The sequence below is a fragment of the Oncorhynchus nerka genome, linkage group LG23, assembly GCF_034236695.1.
Source record: "Oncorhynchus nerka isolate Pitt River linkage group LG23, Oner_Uvic_2.0, whole genome shotgun sequence".
NCBI classification, from domain to species: domain Eukaryota; kingdom Metazoa; phylum Chordata; class Actinopteri; order Salmoniformes; family Salmonidae; genus Oncorhynchus; species Oncorhynchus nerka.
Window position 1 is genome coordinate 40269003 of NC_088418.1, and position 22297 is coordinate 40291299.

General features: G+C 42.9%; 1 protein-coding gene across 3 annotated transcripts in view; it reads right to left on the bottom strand.

Annotated features, from left to right (window-relative positions):
• Window positions 1–22297, bottom strand: part of LOC115106827 (stromal interaction molecule 1-like) — a 137541-nt gene that overhangs the window by 72675 nt on the left and 42569 nt on the right. For all 3 annotated transcript variants that reach the window (XM_029629950.2, XM_065008115.1, XM_065008114.1), the window contains exons 3-5: window positions 9448–9578; window positions 7916–8030; window positions 7352–7463 (exon numbers count right to left, since the gene is read on the bottom strand). In XM_029629950.2, the coding sequence (XP_029485810.1) occupies window positions 7352–7463; window positions 7916–8030; window positions 9448–9578 (358 nt within the window). The remainder of the gene's footprint in view (window positions 1–7351; window positions 7464–7915; window positions 8031–9447; window positions 9579–22297) is intronic.

The window sequence follows — 22297 nt, forward strand, 5'->3', positions numbered from 1 at the left end:
CTCCCCGGCGCGTTCGGTTCCAGCCGCAGGACGCCAACCCAAGGGAAGATCCCGGGGATCAGGAGCAGACCGTTTACCCCCGCTGATGCGCGGGAACCAGAGAGACTGGCTGAGGCAGGGGAGCCTGGCGATCCAGTTGAGGCATAAGAGCCTGACGAGCCAGTGGAATCAGGGGAGCCTGGCGATCCGGCGAAGGCATGAAAGCCTGATGAGACGGCTGAGGCATGAGAGCCTGATGAGAAGGCTGAGGCATGAAAGCCTGATGAGACGGCTGAGGCATGAGAGCCTGATGAGACGGCTGAGGCATGAGAGCCTGATGAGAAGGCTGAGGCATGAAAGCTTGATGAGACGGCTGAGGCATGAGAGCCTGATGAGAAGGCTGAGGCATGAAAGCCTGATGAGACGGCTGAGGCATGAGAGCCTGATGAGACGGCTGAGGCATGAGAGCCTGTAGCGGCTCCCAACGTCATTCCCACCTAACCAAAAATAATTAATAAATAAATAAAAAAATTAAACCACTCCCTGATGCGATGCGTCATTCTGGAACGATGTGCGCTGAGAGTTGGGAAGCAAGTTCAGGGAGTGAGTGATTTAATAAAATAAACAGAACATAATACAAAACAAAACAAGAACCTTGAACAACACACAGACATGAAACAAACAAAACCAAAGGGAGTGACACATATAGGGCAGGTAATCAAGGAAGCTACGGAGTCCAGGTGTCTGACGACGCGCAAGTGCGCGTAATGATGGTGACAGGTGTGTGCCATAACGAGCAGCCTGGTGACCTAGAGCCTCCGCAGATGGTCAAATCTAAGGTCTTTAACTAACGTCCTTAAAAATAATTTAGTAAAGTGACTTGATTCATAATTTCTCACAATGTTATTTCCCTTCATTTAAATTGAGTAACAACAAGTGACGCATTGAATTAAGACACCAAATGATCATTGGAAATCTCAAATTATGACATAGTAAAAGGGTGTGATTAGCTTTAACACTAGAAATGTCTGGCCTCGAAACATTAACCCTAACCCCATAAGAAAATCTATTTAGAAAGAAAAGAATAGCATATTTTGAGTTTTAATAAGTTACTATCTTTGCTTAGTAGCCTGGGCTATATGCTACCGCATGCTCACTTGTGGAGTGCATGGAACAGCAACTACTCTTAGAAAAAGTGATATTTTGAAATATACAGTTGATGTCGGAAGTTTACATACACCTTTCACAATTCCTGATCTTTAATCATAGTAAAAATTCCCTGTCTTAGGTCAGTTAGGATCACCACTTTATTTTAAGAATGTGAAATGTCAGAATAATAGTAGAGAGAATGATTGATTTCAGCTTTTTTTTTCTTGAATCTTGCATTGTTTTATATATCAACTCATACATCCTATACCATGGAATCGGTACATCAAAAATCTCTTCCCAACTATTTTGCAATCTGTATGGCACAGTTGTCAACATCCTGGTCCTCAAATGAAACTGGTATACTTTCCTATTTGTGCTATTTTTATACATCAGTTTTGATCCTGTATATTGGGTAGACAGACCATTTTTGGGGTAATGCTGTAATCAATTGGTTGTTCTCTTGGATTGAGCAGACATTTCCGTTCAATTCTGATAACTCCATGAAGGACATAACTCTACCATTCCAATTTACAATATAATTTATGAACAAAATACCCTTTCAAACATCTTTCCCATAAATGAAGGTATTTTATCAACTAGCACATTTGAGTCCAGCCATAATATTTGTTGTAATATTTTTTAATATCTTTTCAGGGGGATGACATTGAAATTGTAGCCATCTCTGCAATGCTTGTTTGAAAAAGAGAGATACTTTGAAAAAGTATGGCAATCTGCACCAAGGCAATTTTTAAACAATGGATGCGCTTTTCTTAGTAATCTACTTGAGAACTATTTAGGGTTCAAATGAAACATTTGAATTAAAGAAGCTTTAGAGAGAGGTTTAGTGCTTTTATATTTAATAATCTCAACCCACCCAATTCATATTCATTATATAGATAGGCATGTTTTATTTTGTCTGGTTTTGTGTCCCAGATAAAGCTAAATATTTTTCATATGATTTGAAAAACGAATCATCAGTCGTAGGCAGAGCCATAAGTAAGTGAGGAAACGAAGATATACGACTAATGATATAATCAGGGCAATTCTTCCATAAATAGACAGGTATTTACCTCTCCATGGTTGCAGGATCTTGTCTATTTTTACAAGTTTTCTATTGAAATTCATTGTGGGGAGCTTATTTATATATTTTGTGATATGAATACCGAGTATGTCTACTTCACCATCAGCCCATTTTATAGGTAAACTGCAGGGTAATGTAAAAGTTATATTTTTTAAGGATCCAATACGTAATATTGTATACGTATCATAATTAGGTTTTAGTCTAGAGAGTACAGAAAAGTTATCTCGATCTTCAATGAGACATGGCAGGGATCTAGCTTGCGGACATAATATAAAACTTGAGTCATTGGCATACATGGACACCTTTGTTTTTAAGCCTTGGATTTCTAATCCTCTAATGTTGTTATTGGATCTGATTTTAATAGCTAGCATTTCGATGGCCATAATGAATAGATATGGTGACAGCGGACAACCTTGTTTAACTCCTCTTGACAATTCAAAACTCTCTGAGAAGTAGCCGTTATTTACAATTTTACACCGTGGGTTGCTATACATTATTTTTTACCCATTTTATAAGAGAATTACCAAAATTGAAAAAAATCCAGGCATTTATAAATAAAATCCAGTCTTACTTTATCAAATGCCTTTTCAAAATCTGATATAAATACCATTCCTGGCTTCTTCTATGTTTCATGATGTTCTATTATTTCTAGTAATTGTCATATATTATCTCCAATGTATCGTCCATATAAAAAACCTGTCTGATCAGGATGAACAATACCTGGTAAAACCCTTTTCATTCTGAGTGCTATGCATTTTGCTAGTATTTTTTAATCACAACATTGAAGTGTAAGGGGCCTCCAGTGTTTTAGATAGACTGGGTCTTTATATTTGCCATCTGGGTCTTGTTTTAATAATAGAGAAATTAGACCTTCCTGCTGTGTACCTGACAGACTACCATTTCTATAGGAGTAGTTAAAACAATCTAACAATGGAGCTTTTATTATATAAAAACAAAACTTTATATACTTCTACCGGTATGCTATCAAGCCCAGGAGTTTTTCCAGACTGAAAGGATGTAATAGCCTCAAAAAGTTCTTCCTCTGTAATTTGTCCTTCGCACTGATCTTTCTGTACATTTGTTAATTTTCCACTTTTTAAATGATTTGGAAAGTATTCCTAACCATAATCTTCATTCGGTGGGAAAGGATGAGACGGAAAAGAGAACATCTATGGCAACTGCTCGACCTCAGACCACAAGGCACTACAGAGGGTAGTGCGTAGGGCCCAGTACATCACTGGTGCCAAGCTTCCTGCCATCCAGGACCTCTATACAAGGGGGTGTCAAAAGGAATGCCCCAAAAAATTGTCCAAGACTCAAGCCACCTCTAGTCATAGACTGTTTTCTCTGCTACCGCACGGCAAGCAGTACTGAAGAGCCAAGTCTAGGTCCAAGAGGCTTCTTAACAGCTTCTACCCCAAGAAATAAGACTCCTGAACAGCTAATCACATTCTACGCTGCTGCTACTCTCTGTTATTATGTTATGCATAGTCACTTTAATAACTCCAACTACATGTACATATTCCCTCAATTAGCTCGACACTGGTGCCCCCGCACATTGACTCTGTACCGGTACCCCCTGTATATAGCCCCGCTATTGTTATTTACTGATGCTCTTTAATTATTTATTATTCTTCTCTCTTACTGTTTTTTTTAGTTATTTTCTTAAAACTTTCTGTTGGTTAAGGGCTTGTAAGTAAGCATTTCACTGTAATACACCTGTTGTATTCGGCGCATGTGACAAATACAATTTGATTTGATTATCTAACATATTAGTTCATTTTTAAAAAACAATGTTTTCGTCTTTTGAGCTTCTAGTCATGAAATCTTTGCAGCCTACTCAATCACTTTTTATATCTACTGCTTACAGACCTCCTCTGGGCCATATAAAGCGTTCATCACTGAGTTCCCTGAATTCCTATCAGACCTTGTAGTCATGGCAGATAATATTCACATTTTTGGTGACTTTAATATTCACATGGAAAAGTCCACAGACCCACTCCAAAAGGCTTTCGGAGCCATCATGGACTCAATGGGTTTTGTCCAACATGTCTCCGGACCTACTCACTGCCACAGTCATACTCTGGACCTAGTTTTATCTCGTGGAATAAATGTTGTGGATCTTAATGTTTTTCCTCATAATCCTGGACTATCGGACCACCATTTTATTACATTTACAATCGCAACAACTAATCTGCTCAGACCGTGCTATAAATTCTCGGACAACCCAAAGATTCCTAGATGCCCTTCCAGACTCCCTCCGCCTACCCAAGGACCTGAAGGACCTCGGCATTACTCTGGACCCTGATCTCTCTTTTGACGAACATATCAAGACTGTTTCAAGGACAGCTTTTTTCCATCTACGTGACATTGCAACAATCACAAACCTTCTGTCCAAAAATGATGCAGAAAAATGAATCCATGCTTTTGTCACTTTTAGGTTAGACTACTGCAATGCTCTACTTTCCGGCTACCCGGATAAAGCACTAAATAAACTTCAGTTAGTGCTAAACATGGCTGCTAGAATCTTAACTAGAACCAAAATATTTGATCATATTACTCCAGTGCTAGCCTCTCTACACTGGCTTCCTGTTGAGGCTAGGGCTGATTTCAAGGTTTTTACTGCTAACCTACAAAGCATTACATGGGCTTGCTCTTACATATTTTTCCGATTTGGTCCTGCCGTACATACCTACACGTACACTATGGTTACAAGACACAGGCCTCCTAACTGTCCCTAGAATTTCTAAGCAAACAGCTGGAGGCAGGGCATTCTCCTATAGAGCTCCATTTTTATGGAATGGTCTGCCTACCCATGTGAGAGACGCAGACTCGGTCTCAACCTTTAAGTCTTTATTGAAGACTCTTCTCTTCAGTAGGTCCTATGATTGAGTGTGGTCTGGCCCAGGAGTGTGAAGGTGAACGGAAAGGCACTGGAGCAACGAACCGCCCTTGTTGTCTCTGCCTGGCCGGTCCCCCTCTCTCCACTGGGATTCTCTGCCTCTAACCCTATTACAGCCAACTGACATTTACTCCTGAGGTGCTGACCTGTTGCACCCTTGACAACCACTGTGATTATTATTATTTGACCCTGCTGGTCATCTATGAACATTTGAACATCTTGGCCATGTTCTGTTATAATCTCCACCCGGCACAGCCAGAAGAGGACTGGCCACCCCTCATAGCCTGGTTCCTCTCTAGGTTTCTTCCTCGGTTTTGGCCTTTCTAGGGAGTTTGCTAGCCACTGTGCTTCTACACCTGCATTGCTTGCTGTTTGGGGTTTTAGGCTGGGTTTCTGTACAGCACTTTGAGATATCAGCTGATGTATAAAAATAATTTGAATCACTGACAACGATGAGACAGCCTATAGGGGGGAGGTCAGAGACCTGGAAGTGTGGTGTCAGGACAACAACCTCTCCCTCAATGTGAGCAAGACAAAGGAGATGATTGTGGACTACAGGAAAAGGAGGGCCGAGCACATCCCCATTCTCATTGACGAGGCTGCAGTAAAGCAAGTTGAGAGCTTCAAGTTCCTTTGTGTCCACATCACCAACAAACTATCATGGTCCAAGCACACCAAGACAGTCGTGAAGAGGGCACGACAAAACCTATTCCCACTCAGGAGACTGAAAAGATCCTTAGATCCTCAAAAAGTTTTACAACTGCACCATTGACATTGAGAGCATTCTGGCTGGTTGCATCACTGCCTGGTATGGCAACTGGTCGGCCCCCAACCACAAGGCACTACAGAGGGTAGTGTGTACGGCCCAGGACATCACTGGGGCCAAGCTTCCTGCCATCCAGGACCTCTATACCAGCCCTAGTCATAAACTGTTCTTTCTGCTACCGCACGGCAACGGTACCGGAGCGCCAAGTCTATGTCCAAGAAGCTTATACACAGTTTATACACAGCTTCTACCCCCCAAGTGTACTGAACATCTAATCAAATGGCTACCCAGACTACTTGTATTGCCTACTTGCATTGCTCTTTAATTATTTGTTACTTTTATAAAATAAATGTGTAGGTATTTTTCTTAAAATGGCATTGTTGGTTAAGGGATTTTAAGCAAGCATTTCACTGTAAGGTCAACACCTGTTTTATTCGGCGCATGTGACAAATACAATTTGATTTGATATAGCCGTACATGGTTCTGATTTCTGGGTGTGTGCGTGCGCGTTCTTGCAAGTAGCAAAACATGTTGACTCACCCTACTTGAAGAGAAACGCCAATGCCATCCTCCTCTATTTCATGTTGACGAAACGGTCTATCATTGTGATACAGTACACGCTTTTATTTTTTGTTGTCCTAACTGGCTAAAATGCTTGCTCGCTAGCCTAACTGCCATTCAGGGGCAACATTAGCTAGTTAACATTAGCCTTATACATCTAGCTACATATTGAACTTCCATCCTCTCAGGCCAGGGGCACAACAATGTATGAATTAATGGTTGGATCAGAATCACCGTTATAATCATTGGCCAGTACAGAGAACTAAGTAAAATCTCCATCCATGGCTAATTTCGGAAAGGGACCATTTTAGCTAGCTAGCTAGCCACAACACAACGAGATGCAAGAATTAAAGTGTTTCTGTCAATGACGTATGCTCTCAATGGGATTAGATAGGAGTGACGCCAAATCTAAGCTGGCTTCCCTTTACACTTTATTTTGGTGCGCCAGGACCCTTCACAGTTGAGCTCGCTCAGTTTAGCTCAACGCTATTTTATATATTTTTTGTTAAGGGAGGCCAGATGCTCGCTGGCTTCCCTTGCCTTCAATGCTACCGGAAGCAACAATGTCATACTTGTTTGGACCAGACAGTATCAGATAGATGGTCTACACCTAGAGAGACAGGGGGGGCGCTGTTTCGCTCGCTCTGATGTTTTCTCCTGTGAGATACATTCAGCCTCTTACGAATTGAAGGAAAATGATGAAACACAGAGAGACGAAATATGAATTAATTAATGTTTTTTTATTGGTAAACTTTTGGGGGGAGCCTGGCTTCCCTTGGCATCCATGAATACAAGTCAGTGTGTGTAACAACTATTTGTAATTGAAAAGTGTTTTTCATGGTTGCAAAGGGACGCAAATGCCCCCGCAATTCAAGAACGACCCGTGTGTCTATATGAGGCGTGTGTGTGTTACCTGGGTAAGGCCCTTCCGTCCAGATTGTGCTTCTTGAAGATGTCCACATACGGAGGGAGCTCCACATAGTGTATGAGCCAGTCCTCCACCTCCTCCACTGTCCAGTTGTACACACACACACACACACACACACACACACACACACACACACACACACACAAAGATGAATTGAGTAAGAGCACTGGCTGATCTCTGGCTTTCTCCCAAATGGCACCCTGTTCCCTATATAGTGCTCTACCTTTGAACAGAGCCCCGTGGGCCCTGGTCAAAAGTAGTGCATTAAATACGCAACCCTGTCTATCTGGGTCCTACTCTGTCTCTCTGTATCTACCGTGCTAATCTGCTCTAACACAAACAGCTGTCCCAACGCAATGCACACTCACTGACTGACACAAAACAGCCTATTGGAGGACTGGCTGTCCCAATGGACAAACAAGAAACACCTGGATTTATGACAGTGTGAATAATCTCAGGCTTATCCTCCCTCCTCCACAATCCCATCTTAGTCCCTTCACCCCTCGCTCCCTCCCAGATACCCCCCTCCGTCCCTCATTCCCTCCGTACCGTCCGAGGCCCTCCATACGTTCCACATGTCCTCTACACTGATGAGAAGGTCTGCTCCATGGAAACTGTTGTGTTTCCCTTTGGGGTCATGGTACTTCAGATCCTCCCTCAGGAACTAACAGAGAGTGAGAATGTTTTAATTACATACCATAAATACATATTGCTACTGTATGAGGCACAGCGGTACAATAAAATGGGTATACCTCGATACTACACTATAGTAGTAAACTGTAACAGTAATAAATATTATGAGGCTGGTGTTGCGGGTGCTGGGGTAAGCTATGTGTTTTGCCTAACATTGTGAACAACTGTTCATATCCTCAGCCACACAAGCAGACAAACAGAAACACACAGAAACACACACACACACACACGAGAAACACACAGACACACACACAGAAACACACAGGATTAAGACAGCTGTTCTGAGCGCTGCCAGAGTGTTTGCAGGGACACACAAGGACAGGGAGGGGAGGGAAATCGCTAGTTACATTTCGTAATATTATTTTGGCCGATATTACATCAATACTTTGATTCCAACTGTCAATTAAATTTAAAAATGTAATCCTATAGCTTCTTCTCCATATTATTTTTAAATAGTGAGCCAACCTGTTTTGAGCACTTTTATTTCCATGACTGATCATAACTCACTTCTCATTCTTTCTCTTGTCTTTCTCCTGGAGAAACTGAGTGTACAAAACATTAAGAACACCTTCCTAATATTGAGTTGCACCCCCTTTTGCCCTCAGAACAGCCTCAATTTGTCATGACATGGACCACAAGGTGTCGAAAGCATTCCACAGGGATGCTGGCCTCATGTTGAAACAAAGCTTCCCATTGTTGTGTCAAGTTGGCTGGATGTCCTTTGGGTGGTGGACCATTTTTGATACACACAGGAAACTGTTGAGTGTGAAAAACCCAGAAGTGTTGCAGTTCTTGACAAATTCACCCTCTGAATGGCACACATACACAATCCATGTCTCAATTGTCTCAAGGTTTAAAATCCTTCTTTAACCTGTTTCCTCCCCTTCATCTACACTGATTGAAGTGGATTTAACAAGGGACATCAATAAAGGATCATAGCTTTCACCTTGATTCACCTGGTCAGTTTACGTCATGGAAAGAGCATGTGTTTTTAATGTTTTGTACACACAGCGTATAGTGAGCAATATGTCTGGAACATCAAATTGCAATAAAATCGCAGTATCAAATCACAATTCATATAGAATCATGAGAATCACAAAACATATCATATCGGCACCTACGTATTGTTGATATATCGTACCGTGAGGCCCCTGGCAATTCCCTGCCCTAGTGCTGGATTACATCTCATATGGTGTCCAGGAAACTGACACCTCCTGAAAAAATAGCCTTGAGCTTCAATGTGGCCCTGACCTTCAGAGAGAGTACAGTGTGTGTGTGTGTGTGTGTGTGTGTGTGTGTGTGTGTGTGTGTGTGTGTGTGTGTGTGTGTGTGTGTGTGTGTGTGTGTGTGTGTGTGTGTGTGCATTGTTATGTGTGCATGTATCTCACCCCATCTGTCTCGCTCATGTCCACGGTTCCATCCGCATCATCATCCATCAGTTTGTGGATGCTACGGATCGCCTCGAAACTCAGCAACGCATTCTCATTCTGGCACAGAATCACATCTATCATACACAGTTCTATGGAGAGAGGGAGAAAGTGGGGGCAGAGAGAGAGAGGAAGAGAGAGGTGGAAGAGTGGGGAAAGAGAGAGAGAGAGAGTGAGTGAGAAAGTTAGAGAAGCAAACAGTATCTGTTTACACTAGGCAAATTTCAACCTATCCATCAAGAGGGCCAACAAAGTGGCCTTCAGGGGAACTGACAGAGGGAGGAAATTACTATGCATTTAGAAGTATGTGTGTGTGCGGGCGTGTGTGTGTGAATGTGTGTGCACACAATGCATGCGTGCGTGTAGTATTGGCCAAGTGAATGTGCAGGGCTACGGGGTTAGACCTCATGATCTAACTACAAAATAAACTGGTCTTAATAGACTAGGAACCACACACAGTCCCCATTGGGAAAATGAGTACAGTGATGTGATACTTACAGTATACAGTGCATTCAGAAAGTATTCAGACCCCTTGACTTTTTCCACATTTTGTTACATTACAGCCTTATTTTAAAATCGTTTTTCCCCCTAATCAAACTACACACAATACCCCATAATGACAAAGCAAAAACAGCGAAGCACCTTTGGCAGCGATAACAACCTCAAGTCTTCTTGGATATGACTCTACAAGCTTGGCACACCTGTATTTGGAAGTTTCTCGCATTCTTCTCTGCAGATCCCCTCAAGCTCTGTCAGGTTGTATGGGGAGTGTCACTGCACAGCTATTTTCAGGTCTCTCCAAAGATGTTAGATCGGGTTCAAGTTGGGCCACACAAGGACATTTAGAGACTTGTCCCAAAGCCACTCCTGCGCGTCTTGGCTGTATGCTTTGGATCGTTGTTCTGTTGGAAGGTGAACTTATGTCCCAGTCTGAGGTCCTGAGCGCTCTGGAGCAGGTTTTCATCAAGGATCTCTCTGTACTTTGCTCCGTTCATCTTTCCCTCGAACCTGACTAGTCTCCGAGTCCCTGCCGCTGAAAAACACCCCCACAGCATGATGCTGCCACCACCATGCTACACCGTAGGGATGGTGCCAGGTTTCCTCCAGACACGACACTTGGCATTCAGGCCAAAGAGTTCAATCTTGGTTTCATCAGACCAGAGAATCTTGTTTTTCATGGGCTGATAGTCTTTAGGTGCCTTTTGGCAAACTCCAAGCGGACTGTCATGTGCCTTTTACTGAGGAGTGGCTTCTGTCTGGCCACTACCATAAAGGCCTGATTGTTGGAGTGCCGCAGAGATGGTTATCCTTCTGGAAGGTTCTCCCATTTCCACAGAGGAACTCTAGAGCTCTGTCAGAGTGACCATCGGGTTATTGGTCACCACCCTGACCAAGGCCCTTCTACCCCGATTGCTAAATGTGGCGGGGCGGCCATCTCTAGGAAGAGTCATTAAGAATGGCAACTGTGTTCTTGGGGACCTTCCCCAGATCTGTGCCTCGACACAATCCTGTCTCGGAGCTCTACGGACAATTCCTTCAACCTCATGCCTTGGCTTTTGCTCTGACATGCACTGTCAACTGTGGAACCTTAGATAGACAGGTGTGTGCATTTCCAAATCATGTCCAATCAATCAATTTAGCACAGGTGGACTCCAATCAAGTTGTAAAAATATCTCAAGGATCATGTAAACAGGATACACCTCAGCTCAATTTTGAGTCTAATAGGGGTCTGAATACTTATGTAAAAATAATTTTGTTTTTATTTTTTTAGAAATATTCTACAATATCTAAAAACTTGTTTTTGTTTAGTCATTATGGAGCACTGTGGGTAGATTGCTGAGGATTTTCTTTTTAATAAATCAATTTTACCATAAGGCTGTAACGTAACAAAATGTGGACAAAGACAAAAGGTCTGAATACTTTCCGAATGCACCGTATGTGATGTGATCCAATGTGATGCTATGCGACACTATTCTATGCTAATTGATGCTAAAGAATGCTATCTATGGAGAGAGGGAGAAAGTGGGGGCAGAGAGAGAGAACATTTGACAACCAATTCCAAGTGTCTGCCTTGGGACCAAAACGTTGTGGGTTCAATGTCCCTTACAGACAGGCCTGCTTTCATTGTACACAGCACACAGTCTTTGTACGCTGCTGTGATTCTGACAACACTGATCACTTATTGAAGTCAGTTATTAAATCCACTTCAATCCTCAAAAGAAGGATTTTTAAGCCTTTGAGGCAATTGAAACATTGATTGTGCATATGTGCCATTCAGAGGGTAGATGGGCAAGACAAAATATTTAAGTAACTTTGAACGGGGTATGGTAGTAGGTGCCAGGCGCACCGGTTTGTGTCAAGAACTGCAACGCTGGTGATTTTTTCACGCTCAATGGTTTCCCGTGTGTATCAAGAATGGTCCACCACCCAAAGGATATCCAGCCAACTTGATACAACTGTGGGAAGCAGTCAGCATGGGCCAGAATCACTGTGGAACGCTTTGACACCTTGCAGAGTCCATGCCCCAACAAATTTAGTCTGTTCTGAGGGCAAAATGGGGGGAGTGGGAGTGCAACTCAATAGTAGGAAGGTGTCCTTAATGTTTTATACACTCAGTGTATGTTGTGGGGACGGCAGGTAGCCTAGTGCGTTAGAGCGTTGGGCTAGTAACCGAAAGGTTGCTGGATCGAATCCCCCGAGCTGACAAGGTAAAAATCTGTAGTTCTGCCCCTGAACAAGACAGTCCATTGTTCCCTGGGCGCCGTGGATGTCGATTAAGGCAACCGGCCGCACCTCTCTGATTCAGAGGGGTTGGGTTAAATGCGGAAGACACATTTCAGTGGAAGACATTCAGTTGTACGACTGACTAGGTATCCCCCTTTCAAATCAAATGTTATTTGTCACATACACATGGTTTGCAGATGTTAATGCGAGTGTAGTGAAATGCTTGTGCTTCTAGTTCCGACAATGCAGTAATAACCAACGAGTAATCTAACCTAACAATTCCACAACAACTACCTTATACACACAAGTGTAAAGGGATAAAGAATATGTACATAAAGATATATGAATGAGTGATGGTACAGAATGGCATAGGCAAGATGCAGTAGATGGTATAGAGTACAGTATATACATATGAGATGAGTAATGTAGGGTATATGAACATAAAGTGGCATAGATTAAAGTGGCTAGTGATACATGTATTACCTAAAGATGGCAAGATGCAGTAGATGATATAGAGTACAGTATATACATATACATATGAGATGAGTAATGTAGGGTATGTAAACATTATATTAAGTGGCATTGTTTAAAGTGGCTAGTGATACATTTTTACATCAATTTCCATTATTAAAGTGGCTGGAGTAGAGTCAGTATGTTGGCAGCAGCCACTCAATGTTAGTGGTGGCTGTTTAACAGTCTGATGGCCTTGAGATAGAAGCTGTTTTTCAGTCTCTCGGTCCCTCCTTTGATGCACCTGTACTGACCTTGCCTTCAGGATGATAGCGGGGAGAACAGGCAGTGGCTCGGGTGGTTGTTATACTTGATGATCTTTATGGCCTTCCTGTGACATCGGGTGGTGTAGGTGTCCTGGAGGGCAGGTAGTTTGCACCCGGTGATGCGTTGTGCAGACCTCACTACCCTCTGGAGAGCCTTACGGTTGTGGGCGGAGCAGTTGCCGTACCAGGCGGTGATACAGCCCGACAGGATGCTCTCGATTGTGCATCTGTAGAAGTTTGTGAGTGCTTTTCGTGACAAGCCAAATTTCTTCAGCCTCCTGAGGTTGAAGAGGCGCTGCTACGCCTTCTTCAAAACGCTGTCTGTGTGGGTGGACCAATTCAGTTTGTCCGTGATGTGTACGCCGAGGAACTTAACTTACTACCCTCTCCACTACTGTCCCGTCGATGTCGATAGGGGGGTGCTCCCTCTGCTGTTTCCTGAAGTCCACAATCATCTCCTTTGTTTTGTTGACATTGAGTGTGAGGTTATTGTCCTGACACCACACTCCGAGGGCCCTCACCTCCTCCCTGTAGGGCGTCTCGTCGTTGTTGGTAATCAAGCCTACCACTGTAGTGTCGTCCGCAAACTTGATGATTGAGTTGGAGGCCTGCATGGCCACACAGTCGTGGCTGGACAGGGAGTACAGGAGAGGGCTCAGAACGCACCCTTGTGGGGCCCCAGTGTTGAGGACCAGCGGGGTGGAGATGTTGTTACCTACCCTCACCACCTGGGGGCGACCCGTCAGGAAGTCCAGTACTCAGTTGCACAGGGCGGGGTCGAGACCCAGGGTCTCGAGCTTGATGACGAGTTTTGAGGGTACTATGGTGTTAAAAGCTGAGCTATAGTCGATGAACAGCATTCTCACATTCTCACACTCTACTTTGTCTCTATACTGACGCTTAGCTTGTTTGATTGCCTTGCGGAGGGAATAGCTACAATGTTTGTATTCGGGCATGTTTCTGGTCACCTTGCCCTGGTTAAAAGCAGAGGTTCGCGCTTTCAGTTTCGCGCGAATGCTGCCATCAATCCACGGTTTCTGGTGTGGGAATGCATTAATCGTTGCTGTGGGTATAGCATCGCCGATGCACTTTCTAATGAACTCGCTCACCGAATCAGCGTATTCGTCAATGTTGTTGTTGGACGCAATGGGGAACATATCCCAATCCACGCGATCGAAGCAGTCTTGAAGCGTGGAATCAGATTAGTCGGACCAGCGTTGAACAGACCTGAGCGTGGGAGCTTCTTGTTTTAGTTTCTGTCTGTAGGCTGGAAGCAACAAAATGGAGTCGTGGTCAGCTTTTCCAAAAGAAGGGCGGGAGAGGGCCTTATATGCGTCGCGGAAGTTAGAATAACAATGATCCAGGGTTTTACCAGCCCTGGTAGCACAATCGATATGCTGGTAGAATTTAGGGAGTCTTGTTTTCAGATTAGCCTTGTTAAAATCCCCAGCTACAATGAATGCAGCCTCAGGATATGTGGTTTCTAGTTTACATAGAGTCAAATAAAGTTTGTTCAGGGCCATCGATGTGTCTGCCTGTGATTATAATCGAAGAGAATTCCCTTGGTCGACATTTGATTGTGAGGAATTCTAAATCAGGTGAACAGAAGGACTTGAGTTCCTGTATGTTGTTATGATCACACCACGTCTCGTTAATCATAAGGCATACCCCCCCGCCCCTCTTCTTACCAGAAAGATGCTTGTTTCTGTCGGTGCAATGCGTGAAGAAACCAGCTGGCTGCACCGACTCCGTTAGCGAAGTGAGCCATGTTTCCATGAAGCAAAGAACGTTACAGTCTCTGATGTCTCTCTGGAATGCTACCCTTGCTCGGATTTCATCAACCTTGTTGTCAAGAGACTGGACATTGGCGAGTAGTATGCTAGGGAGTGGAGCGCGATGTGCCCGTCTCCGGAGCCTGACCAGAAGAGCTTCGTTTGCCCCTTTTACGGCATCGTTGTTTAGGGACTGGGATCCGATCCATTGTCCTGGGTGGAAGGCAAAACACAGGATCCGCTACGGGAGAGTCATATTCCTGGTTGTAATGATGGTGAGTTGACGTTGCTCTTATATTCAGTAGTTCCTCCCGACTGTATGTAATGAAACCTAAGATTACCTGGGGTACCAATGTAAGAAATAACACGTAGAAAAACTAAATCCGGCATAGTTTCCTAGGAACACGAAGCGAGGCAGCCATCTCTGTCGGCGCCGGAAGAAACGTGTGTGTGAGCGAGAGAGATGTTGCTAACTGTGGGATTCTTTAACCTGCTTAGCTCATTGGACAGGTCAGAGTCCATGTTTGAAGTTGTTGAGTGGTATGGGGGTTTGGCAGTATGCTGTAGATGTAGGCATATTTGTTCCAGAGTAGAGACACCCACAGTAGCTACTGTAACTGAAAACTGGCAGTGTCTGCTGTGGCAGTTGGGAAGGGGCAAGTTACCGGAATGTCTTGTATTGTATTTATAATGTATTGGCTTTTTAAGAGAATTGACATGAGTGTGTTCTTGTATTTAAAAAAAATAAAAAGTACATTCTTAGTAGATTTAATCTGTCAATGTTCATCTCAAAGTGCACCAGATGATGCACTTAGTTGTAGAAATTCTGTTTTCCTTCTTCTGGGGGAGACCCCTGGACCCGCCTACTAGGGTTCCCCATCGGGCCCTAAATGTCCTCAAATCCTAGAAACATCTCTGCACACTCACACAGCCAAAACCATTCTAGCTATATAGTCAAGGTTATTTCCATGTACGAGGACCCATGAGCACCAACATGCGAAGTTCATAGGAGCATGACAAATTGGGTGTCAAATTACATTTTGGAGAAATGAAGGCATATGTCATTTTTTCAATCATTTTCCATCCCAAAAATGTTGAATAAGTAAAGGCTTTGATATCTTGTCAAACAAATGGAAAAGGGGTCTTATGAAACATCTACCAGAAAAAGTCTTAACAGGATTTAGACATGCTTTAAGACCCTGTCAACTAATACCAACACTATTACTTAGTTTTGGAGAAATGATTCTGCCTTCTGTAAGTTTAAGAAACCTTGAGATTATGTTACCAAAAACCCACATATCTTGAAGATAATGAAAGTTCACAAAAGTAACAAGTAAAAGTAGACCTATTAATTACTTACAGATTATGTTTAATGAATTATTAAGTGATAAATAAAATTAACAGAATTCCTGAAATAATCTGTAATGGAATTTTTGCAATTGAATTGGCACCAATGGGAAATCATAGAAATCACAAACCACAGTTGGGTCACCTGCTAGGACTTTCTGTCATCTGGTGGTCAAAGCAAGAGTTTGAAATGTCTGGACTCTCTTCTCTCTCTCTGCAATTAATGCCACCGGTCCCTGCTCTTACTGACACCTACCCATGAGCCCCCTCTCTTTCCATTTACTGTAAGTAAGCAGCATACCCACTGAGCACTGACGGGACACCGGACGTTCATTTATGTATAAAAGTTGTTTAAATTTGGTGAGTCCGCCCTGGCCTCGATTTCAATGTCCATATACTTCGGACCAGCCTTGATTTCAATGTTCACAGACGTCTGGACCGACCTTCATTTGGCCTAAACATAGATGACCATGTTTGGTTCAGATTTGGTCCGGTCCAAATCTGAACCTATCATAGACATCTAAGTTTCACAAGTTTGTACAGCACAGTAGAGTACAGTACATTACAGTAGAGCACAGAGTACAGCACAGTACAGTAAAGCAAAGTTCAGTATATTACAGTACAGTAGAGCACAGTAGAGTACTCTATAGTAAAAACAAGTAGACTATAATTCAGTAGAGTAGAATAGAGTCGTGTAACGTTAAGTACAATACACTGTAGAGCACAGTAGGGTTGATTATACTGTACTGAACTCTACTGTTCTGTACTGAACTATACTCCACTATATTCTACTGTTCTGTAATGTACTGTACTCTACTCTACTGAGCTCTACTGTGCTGTACTTTGATGTGCAAACTTGTGAAACATAGATGTCTATGATTGGTTCAGATTTGGTCTGGTCCGGACCAACCAAATGTGGTCTTGTTTGGGGGCAGAGCTCATTCAAATAATAGCCAGTGTAATACCCAAATATGCCATATGGATTTCCCCCTAATCCACGAAACACACATGTGGCACCGTACACTAGATGCAGAGAAAGAGGTGAGGAGTAGCATTCCTTTTGGAATAAAAAGAGAAAACAAGTGGATGTTAGCGAGAGGCCACAGTGCATTCCTTTCCAAATGAAGAGAGAGAGAGAGCATGAGAGGAAGGGAGAAGGACAGAGATGAGTTAAATTATTTTCCTAAATGAATTGTGCCTTCCCATAATTACACACACACTGTTCTCCCGTTGTGTGTGTGTCAAGAGATCTGAGGAGTCTGACAGAGAACTGGAGCCATGAGGATTTATGCAGCGTTCTCTATAGACAGTTCATATCTCTCCCTCCCTCCCTCCAATTCAATGGGCTTTACTGGCATGGGAAACACATGTTAAGATTGCCAAAGCAAGTGAAGTAGATAATATACCAAAGTGAAATAAACAATAAAAATGAACATTAAACATTACAGTCACAGAAGTTCCAAAAGAATAAAGACATTACAAATTTCATATTATGTACAGATGAAGTCGGAAGTTTACATATACCTTAGCCAAACATATTTAAACTCAGTTTTTCACAATTCCTGACATTTAATCCTAGTAAAAATCCCCTGTTTTAGGTCAGTTAGGATCACCAATTTATTTTAAGAATGTGAAATGTCAGAATAATAGCAGAGAGAATGATTTATTTCAGCTTTCATTTCTTTCATCACATTCCAAGTGGGTCAGAAGTTTACATACACTGAATTAGTATTTGGTAGCATTGCCTTTAAATTGAATAACTTGGGTCAAACGTTTTGGGTAGCCTTCCACAAGCTTCCCACAATAAGTTGGGTGAATTTTGGCTCATTCCTCCTGACAGAGCTGGTGTAACTGAGTCAGGTTTGTAGGTCTCCTTGCTCGCACACGCTTTTTCATTTCTGCCCACATGTTTTCAATAGGATTGAGGTCAGGGCTTTGTGATGGCCACTCTAATACCTAGACTTTGTTGTCCTTATGCCATGTTGCCACAACTTTGGAAGTATGCTTGGGGTCATTGTCCATTTGGAAGACCCATTTGCGACCGAGCTTTAACTTCCTGACTGATGTCTTGAGATGTAGCTTCAATATATCCACATACTTTTCCTCCCTGATGATGCCATCCAGTCCCTCCATCCAGTCCCTCCTGCAGCAAAGCACCCCCACAACATGATGCTGCCACCCACATGCTTCACAGTTGGGATGGTGTTCTTCGGCTTGCAAGCTTCCCCCTTTTTCCTCCAAACATAACGATGGTCATTATGGCCAAACAGTTCTATTTTTGTTTCATCAGACCAGGAGACATTTCTCCAAAAAGTACGATCTTTGTCCTCATGTGCAGTTGCAAACTGTACCTTCCTTGCTGAGCGGCCTTTCAGGTTATATCGATATAGGACTCGTTTTACTGTGGATATAGATACTTTGTACCTGTTTTCTCCAACATCTTCACAAGGTCCTTCGCTGTTGATCTGGGACCGATTTGCATGTTTTGCACCAAAGTACATTCATCTCTAGGAGACAGAACGCGCCTCCTTCCTGAGGGGTATGATGGCTGTGTGGTCCCATGGTGTTTATACTTGCCTACTATTGTTTGTACAGATGAACGTGGTACCTTCAGGCATTTGGAAATTGCTCCCAAGGATGAACCAGACTTGTGGAGGTCCACAATTTCTTTCTGAGGTCTTGGCTGATTTATTTTAATTTTCCCATGATGTCAAGCAAAGAGTTTGAAGGTAGACCTTGAAATACATTCACAGGTACACCTCAAATTGACTCAAATGATGTCAATTAGCCTATCTGAAGCTTCTAAAGCCATGACATCATGGTATTTTCCAAGCGGTTTAAAGGCATAGTCAAATTTGTGTATGTAAACTTCTGACCCACTGGAATTGTGATACAGTGAATTAAGTGAAATAATCTGTTTGTAAACAATTGTTGGAAAAATGCCTTGTGTCATGCAAAAAGTAGATGTCCTAACCAACTTACCAAAACTATAGTTTGTTAACAAGATATTTGTGGAGTTGTTGAAAAACGAGTTTTAATGACTCCAACCTAAGTGTATGTAAACTTCCGACTTCAACTGTATATATACAGTGTTGTAACGATGTCCAAATGGTTAAAGTACAAAAGAGAAAATATGTGTTTGTTCTTCACTGGTTGCCCTTTTCTTGTTGCAACAGGTCACAAATCTTGCTGCTGTGATGGCAAACCGTGGTATTTCATCCAGTAGATATAGGAGTTTATCAAAATCAGGTTTGTTTTCGAATTCTTTGTGGGTCTGTGTAATCTGAGGGAAATATGTGTCTCTAATATGGTCATACATTGGGCAGGAGGTTAGGAAGTGCAGCTCAGTTTCCACCTCATTTTGTGGGCAGTGTGCACATAGCCTGTCTTCTCTTGAGAGGCAGGTCTGCCTACTGCAGCCTTTCTCAATAGCAAGGCTATGCTCACTGAGTCTGTACATAGTCAAAGCTTTACTTAAGTTTGGGTCAGACACAGTGGCCAGGTATTCTGCCACTGTGTACTCTCTGTTTAGGGCCAAATAGCATTCTAGTTTGCTCAGTTTTTTTGTTGATTCTTTCAATGTGTCAAGTAATTTTCTTTTTTTTCTTGTGATTTGGTTGAGTCTAATTGTGTTGCTGTCTTGGGACTCTGTGGGGTCTGTTTGTGTTTGTGAACAGAGCCCCAGGACCAGCTTGCTTAGGGGACTCTTCTCCAGATTCATCTCTCTGTAGGTTATGGCTTTGATATGTAAGGTATGGGAATCTCTTCCTTTTAGGTTGTTGTACAATTTAACGGCTCTTTTCTGGATTTTGATAATTAGCGGGTATCGGCCTAATTCTGCTCTGCATGCATTATTTGGTGTTTTATGCTGATATACAGAGGATATTTTTGCAGAATTCTGCATGCAGTCTCAATTTGGTGTTTGTACCATCTTGTGAATTCTTGGTTGGTGAGCGGACCCCAGACCTCACAACCATAAAGGGCAATGGGTTCTATAACTGATTTAAGTATTTTTAGCCAGATCCTAATTGCTATGTCGAATTTCATGTTCCTTTTGATGGCAGCAGCACACCACCCTGCATACCACTGCTGGCTTGCTTCTGAAGGCAGTAGGAGGTACTCTTTCCTCTGGTCTAAATAATATCCCAATTCCCCAGGGCAGTGATTGGGGACACTTCCCACTTCCCTTGCTGTCTTTTGGATGGGACGTTAAACGGGTGTCCTGACTCTCTGAGGTCATTAAAGATCCCATGGCACTTATTGTATGAGTAGGGGTGTTAACCCCGGTGTCCTGGCTAAATTCCCAATCTGGCCCTCAAAACCACCACGGTTACCTAATAATCCCCCGTTTATGATTGGCTCATTCATGCCCCTCCTCTCCCCGGTAACTATTCCCCAGGTTGTTGCTGCAAATGACAATGTGTTCTCAGTCAACTTGCCTGGTAAAATAATGGATAAATATATATATTTTTTTTAAACATAGAAGGCCCTTCTTGCCTCGTTCACAGCTTTGTGGAAGTTACCTGTGGCGCTGATGTTTAGGCCAATGTATGCATTGTTTTTTGTGTGCTCTAGGGCAACGGTATCTCGATGATATTTGTATTTGTGGTTCTGGCGACTGGACCTTTTTTGGAACACCATTATTTTGGTCTTACTGAGATTTATTGTCAGGGCCCAGGTCTGGCAGAATCTGTGCAGAAGATCTAGGTTCTGTTGTAGGCCCTCCTTGGTTGGTGACAGAAGCACCAGATCATCAGCAAACAGTAGACATTTGACTTCAGATTCTCTCTCTCACACAGTGCATGCTGGTTTTTTTTGGAGTTTGAGTGTTTGGTTTGGAGGGCTCTGTCCTAAGTTATTTTCTTGATTCTCTCCTTGGTCTTTATTTCAATTCTTCTTTTCTATGGTGGAGGGTTAATGCACTGTTTGTTTTACCGGTACTCGCTGTTTTTTTCAAAGTTAGGGTGGAAGAGGGCCGAGTTTTAGTTTCCTGGGGTTTGGAAGGCGTGGTGTGAGCGATGGCTTCTCAGCCTAGCGTGGAGGAGACGCTGTCGTTACGGCATGAATTCAGGTGTGTTCCTGAGAATGGAGTTAAGGTGGAGGAGGATCTGCTCGCGATCGGTGAACAGGAAGGAACTGAAATGATACATTCCGCTTCCAGAATGAACAAAGCTGTGGTTGTGTTCATGAAAAGAGCAAATTTGGTGGGTAGGTTCATTGCTCGTGGAATATTTGTAAGGGGTGTGTTGGTGCCAATTTCACCTCTTTCTACCCCTTCGACAAGGGTGGTTAAGGCAAATTCGCCTCCGTTTATTACGGATGATCAATCAGGAAAGAGCTGAGTGGGCAGGTTTTCAGGCAGATGCCGTTAAGCATGTTGTTTCGTTACGGAGGCAAGTGTTCATGTTTCTGAATAAGAATGACCAACAGCTAAATGTGCATTTTAAAGTGAGGCATGGTGAGGGGCTATATGCAGGGAATGCCAGCACAGATAGTCTACTGTGTTTTGAGTGTGGGGATTTGGGGCATAAGAGCTTTGCATGCCCACATAAAGGCTGTAGACAAGGTGAGGGTACGAATTGACTGGAACGAATTGCAAAAATCGCTGAAGTTGGAGACTTATCTCCCTGACAAACTTCAAACATCTGCTATCTGAGCAGCTCACCGATCGCTGCAGCTGTACATAGTCCATCGGTAAATAGCCCACCCAATTTACCTACCTCATCCCCATTCTGTTTTTACTTATTTCCTTTTCTGCTCTTTTGCACACCAGTATCTCTACCTGCACATGACCATCTGATCATTTATCACTCCAGTGTTAATCTGCAAAATTGTAATTATTCGCCTACCTCCTCATGCCTTTTGCACTCAATGTATATAGACTCTTTTGAATTTTTCTTCTACTGTGTAACTCTGTGTTGTTGTCTGTTCACCCTGCTATGCTTTATCTTGGCCAGGTCGCAGATGTAAATGAGAACTTGTTCTCAACTAGCCTACCTGGTTAAATAAAGGTGAAATAAAAAAATAAAAAATAAAAGGGTACAACGTGCAGGGGGCAATGAGACAAAGGCTTAACAAAAGGTCATGCCAGGGATGGTGGTGTAGCTGAGGCTGGGCCTAGTCAGGCTATCGATTGTGGTGTAGCTGAGGCTGGGTCTAGTCATGTTATGGATGGTGGTGTAGATGAGGCTG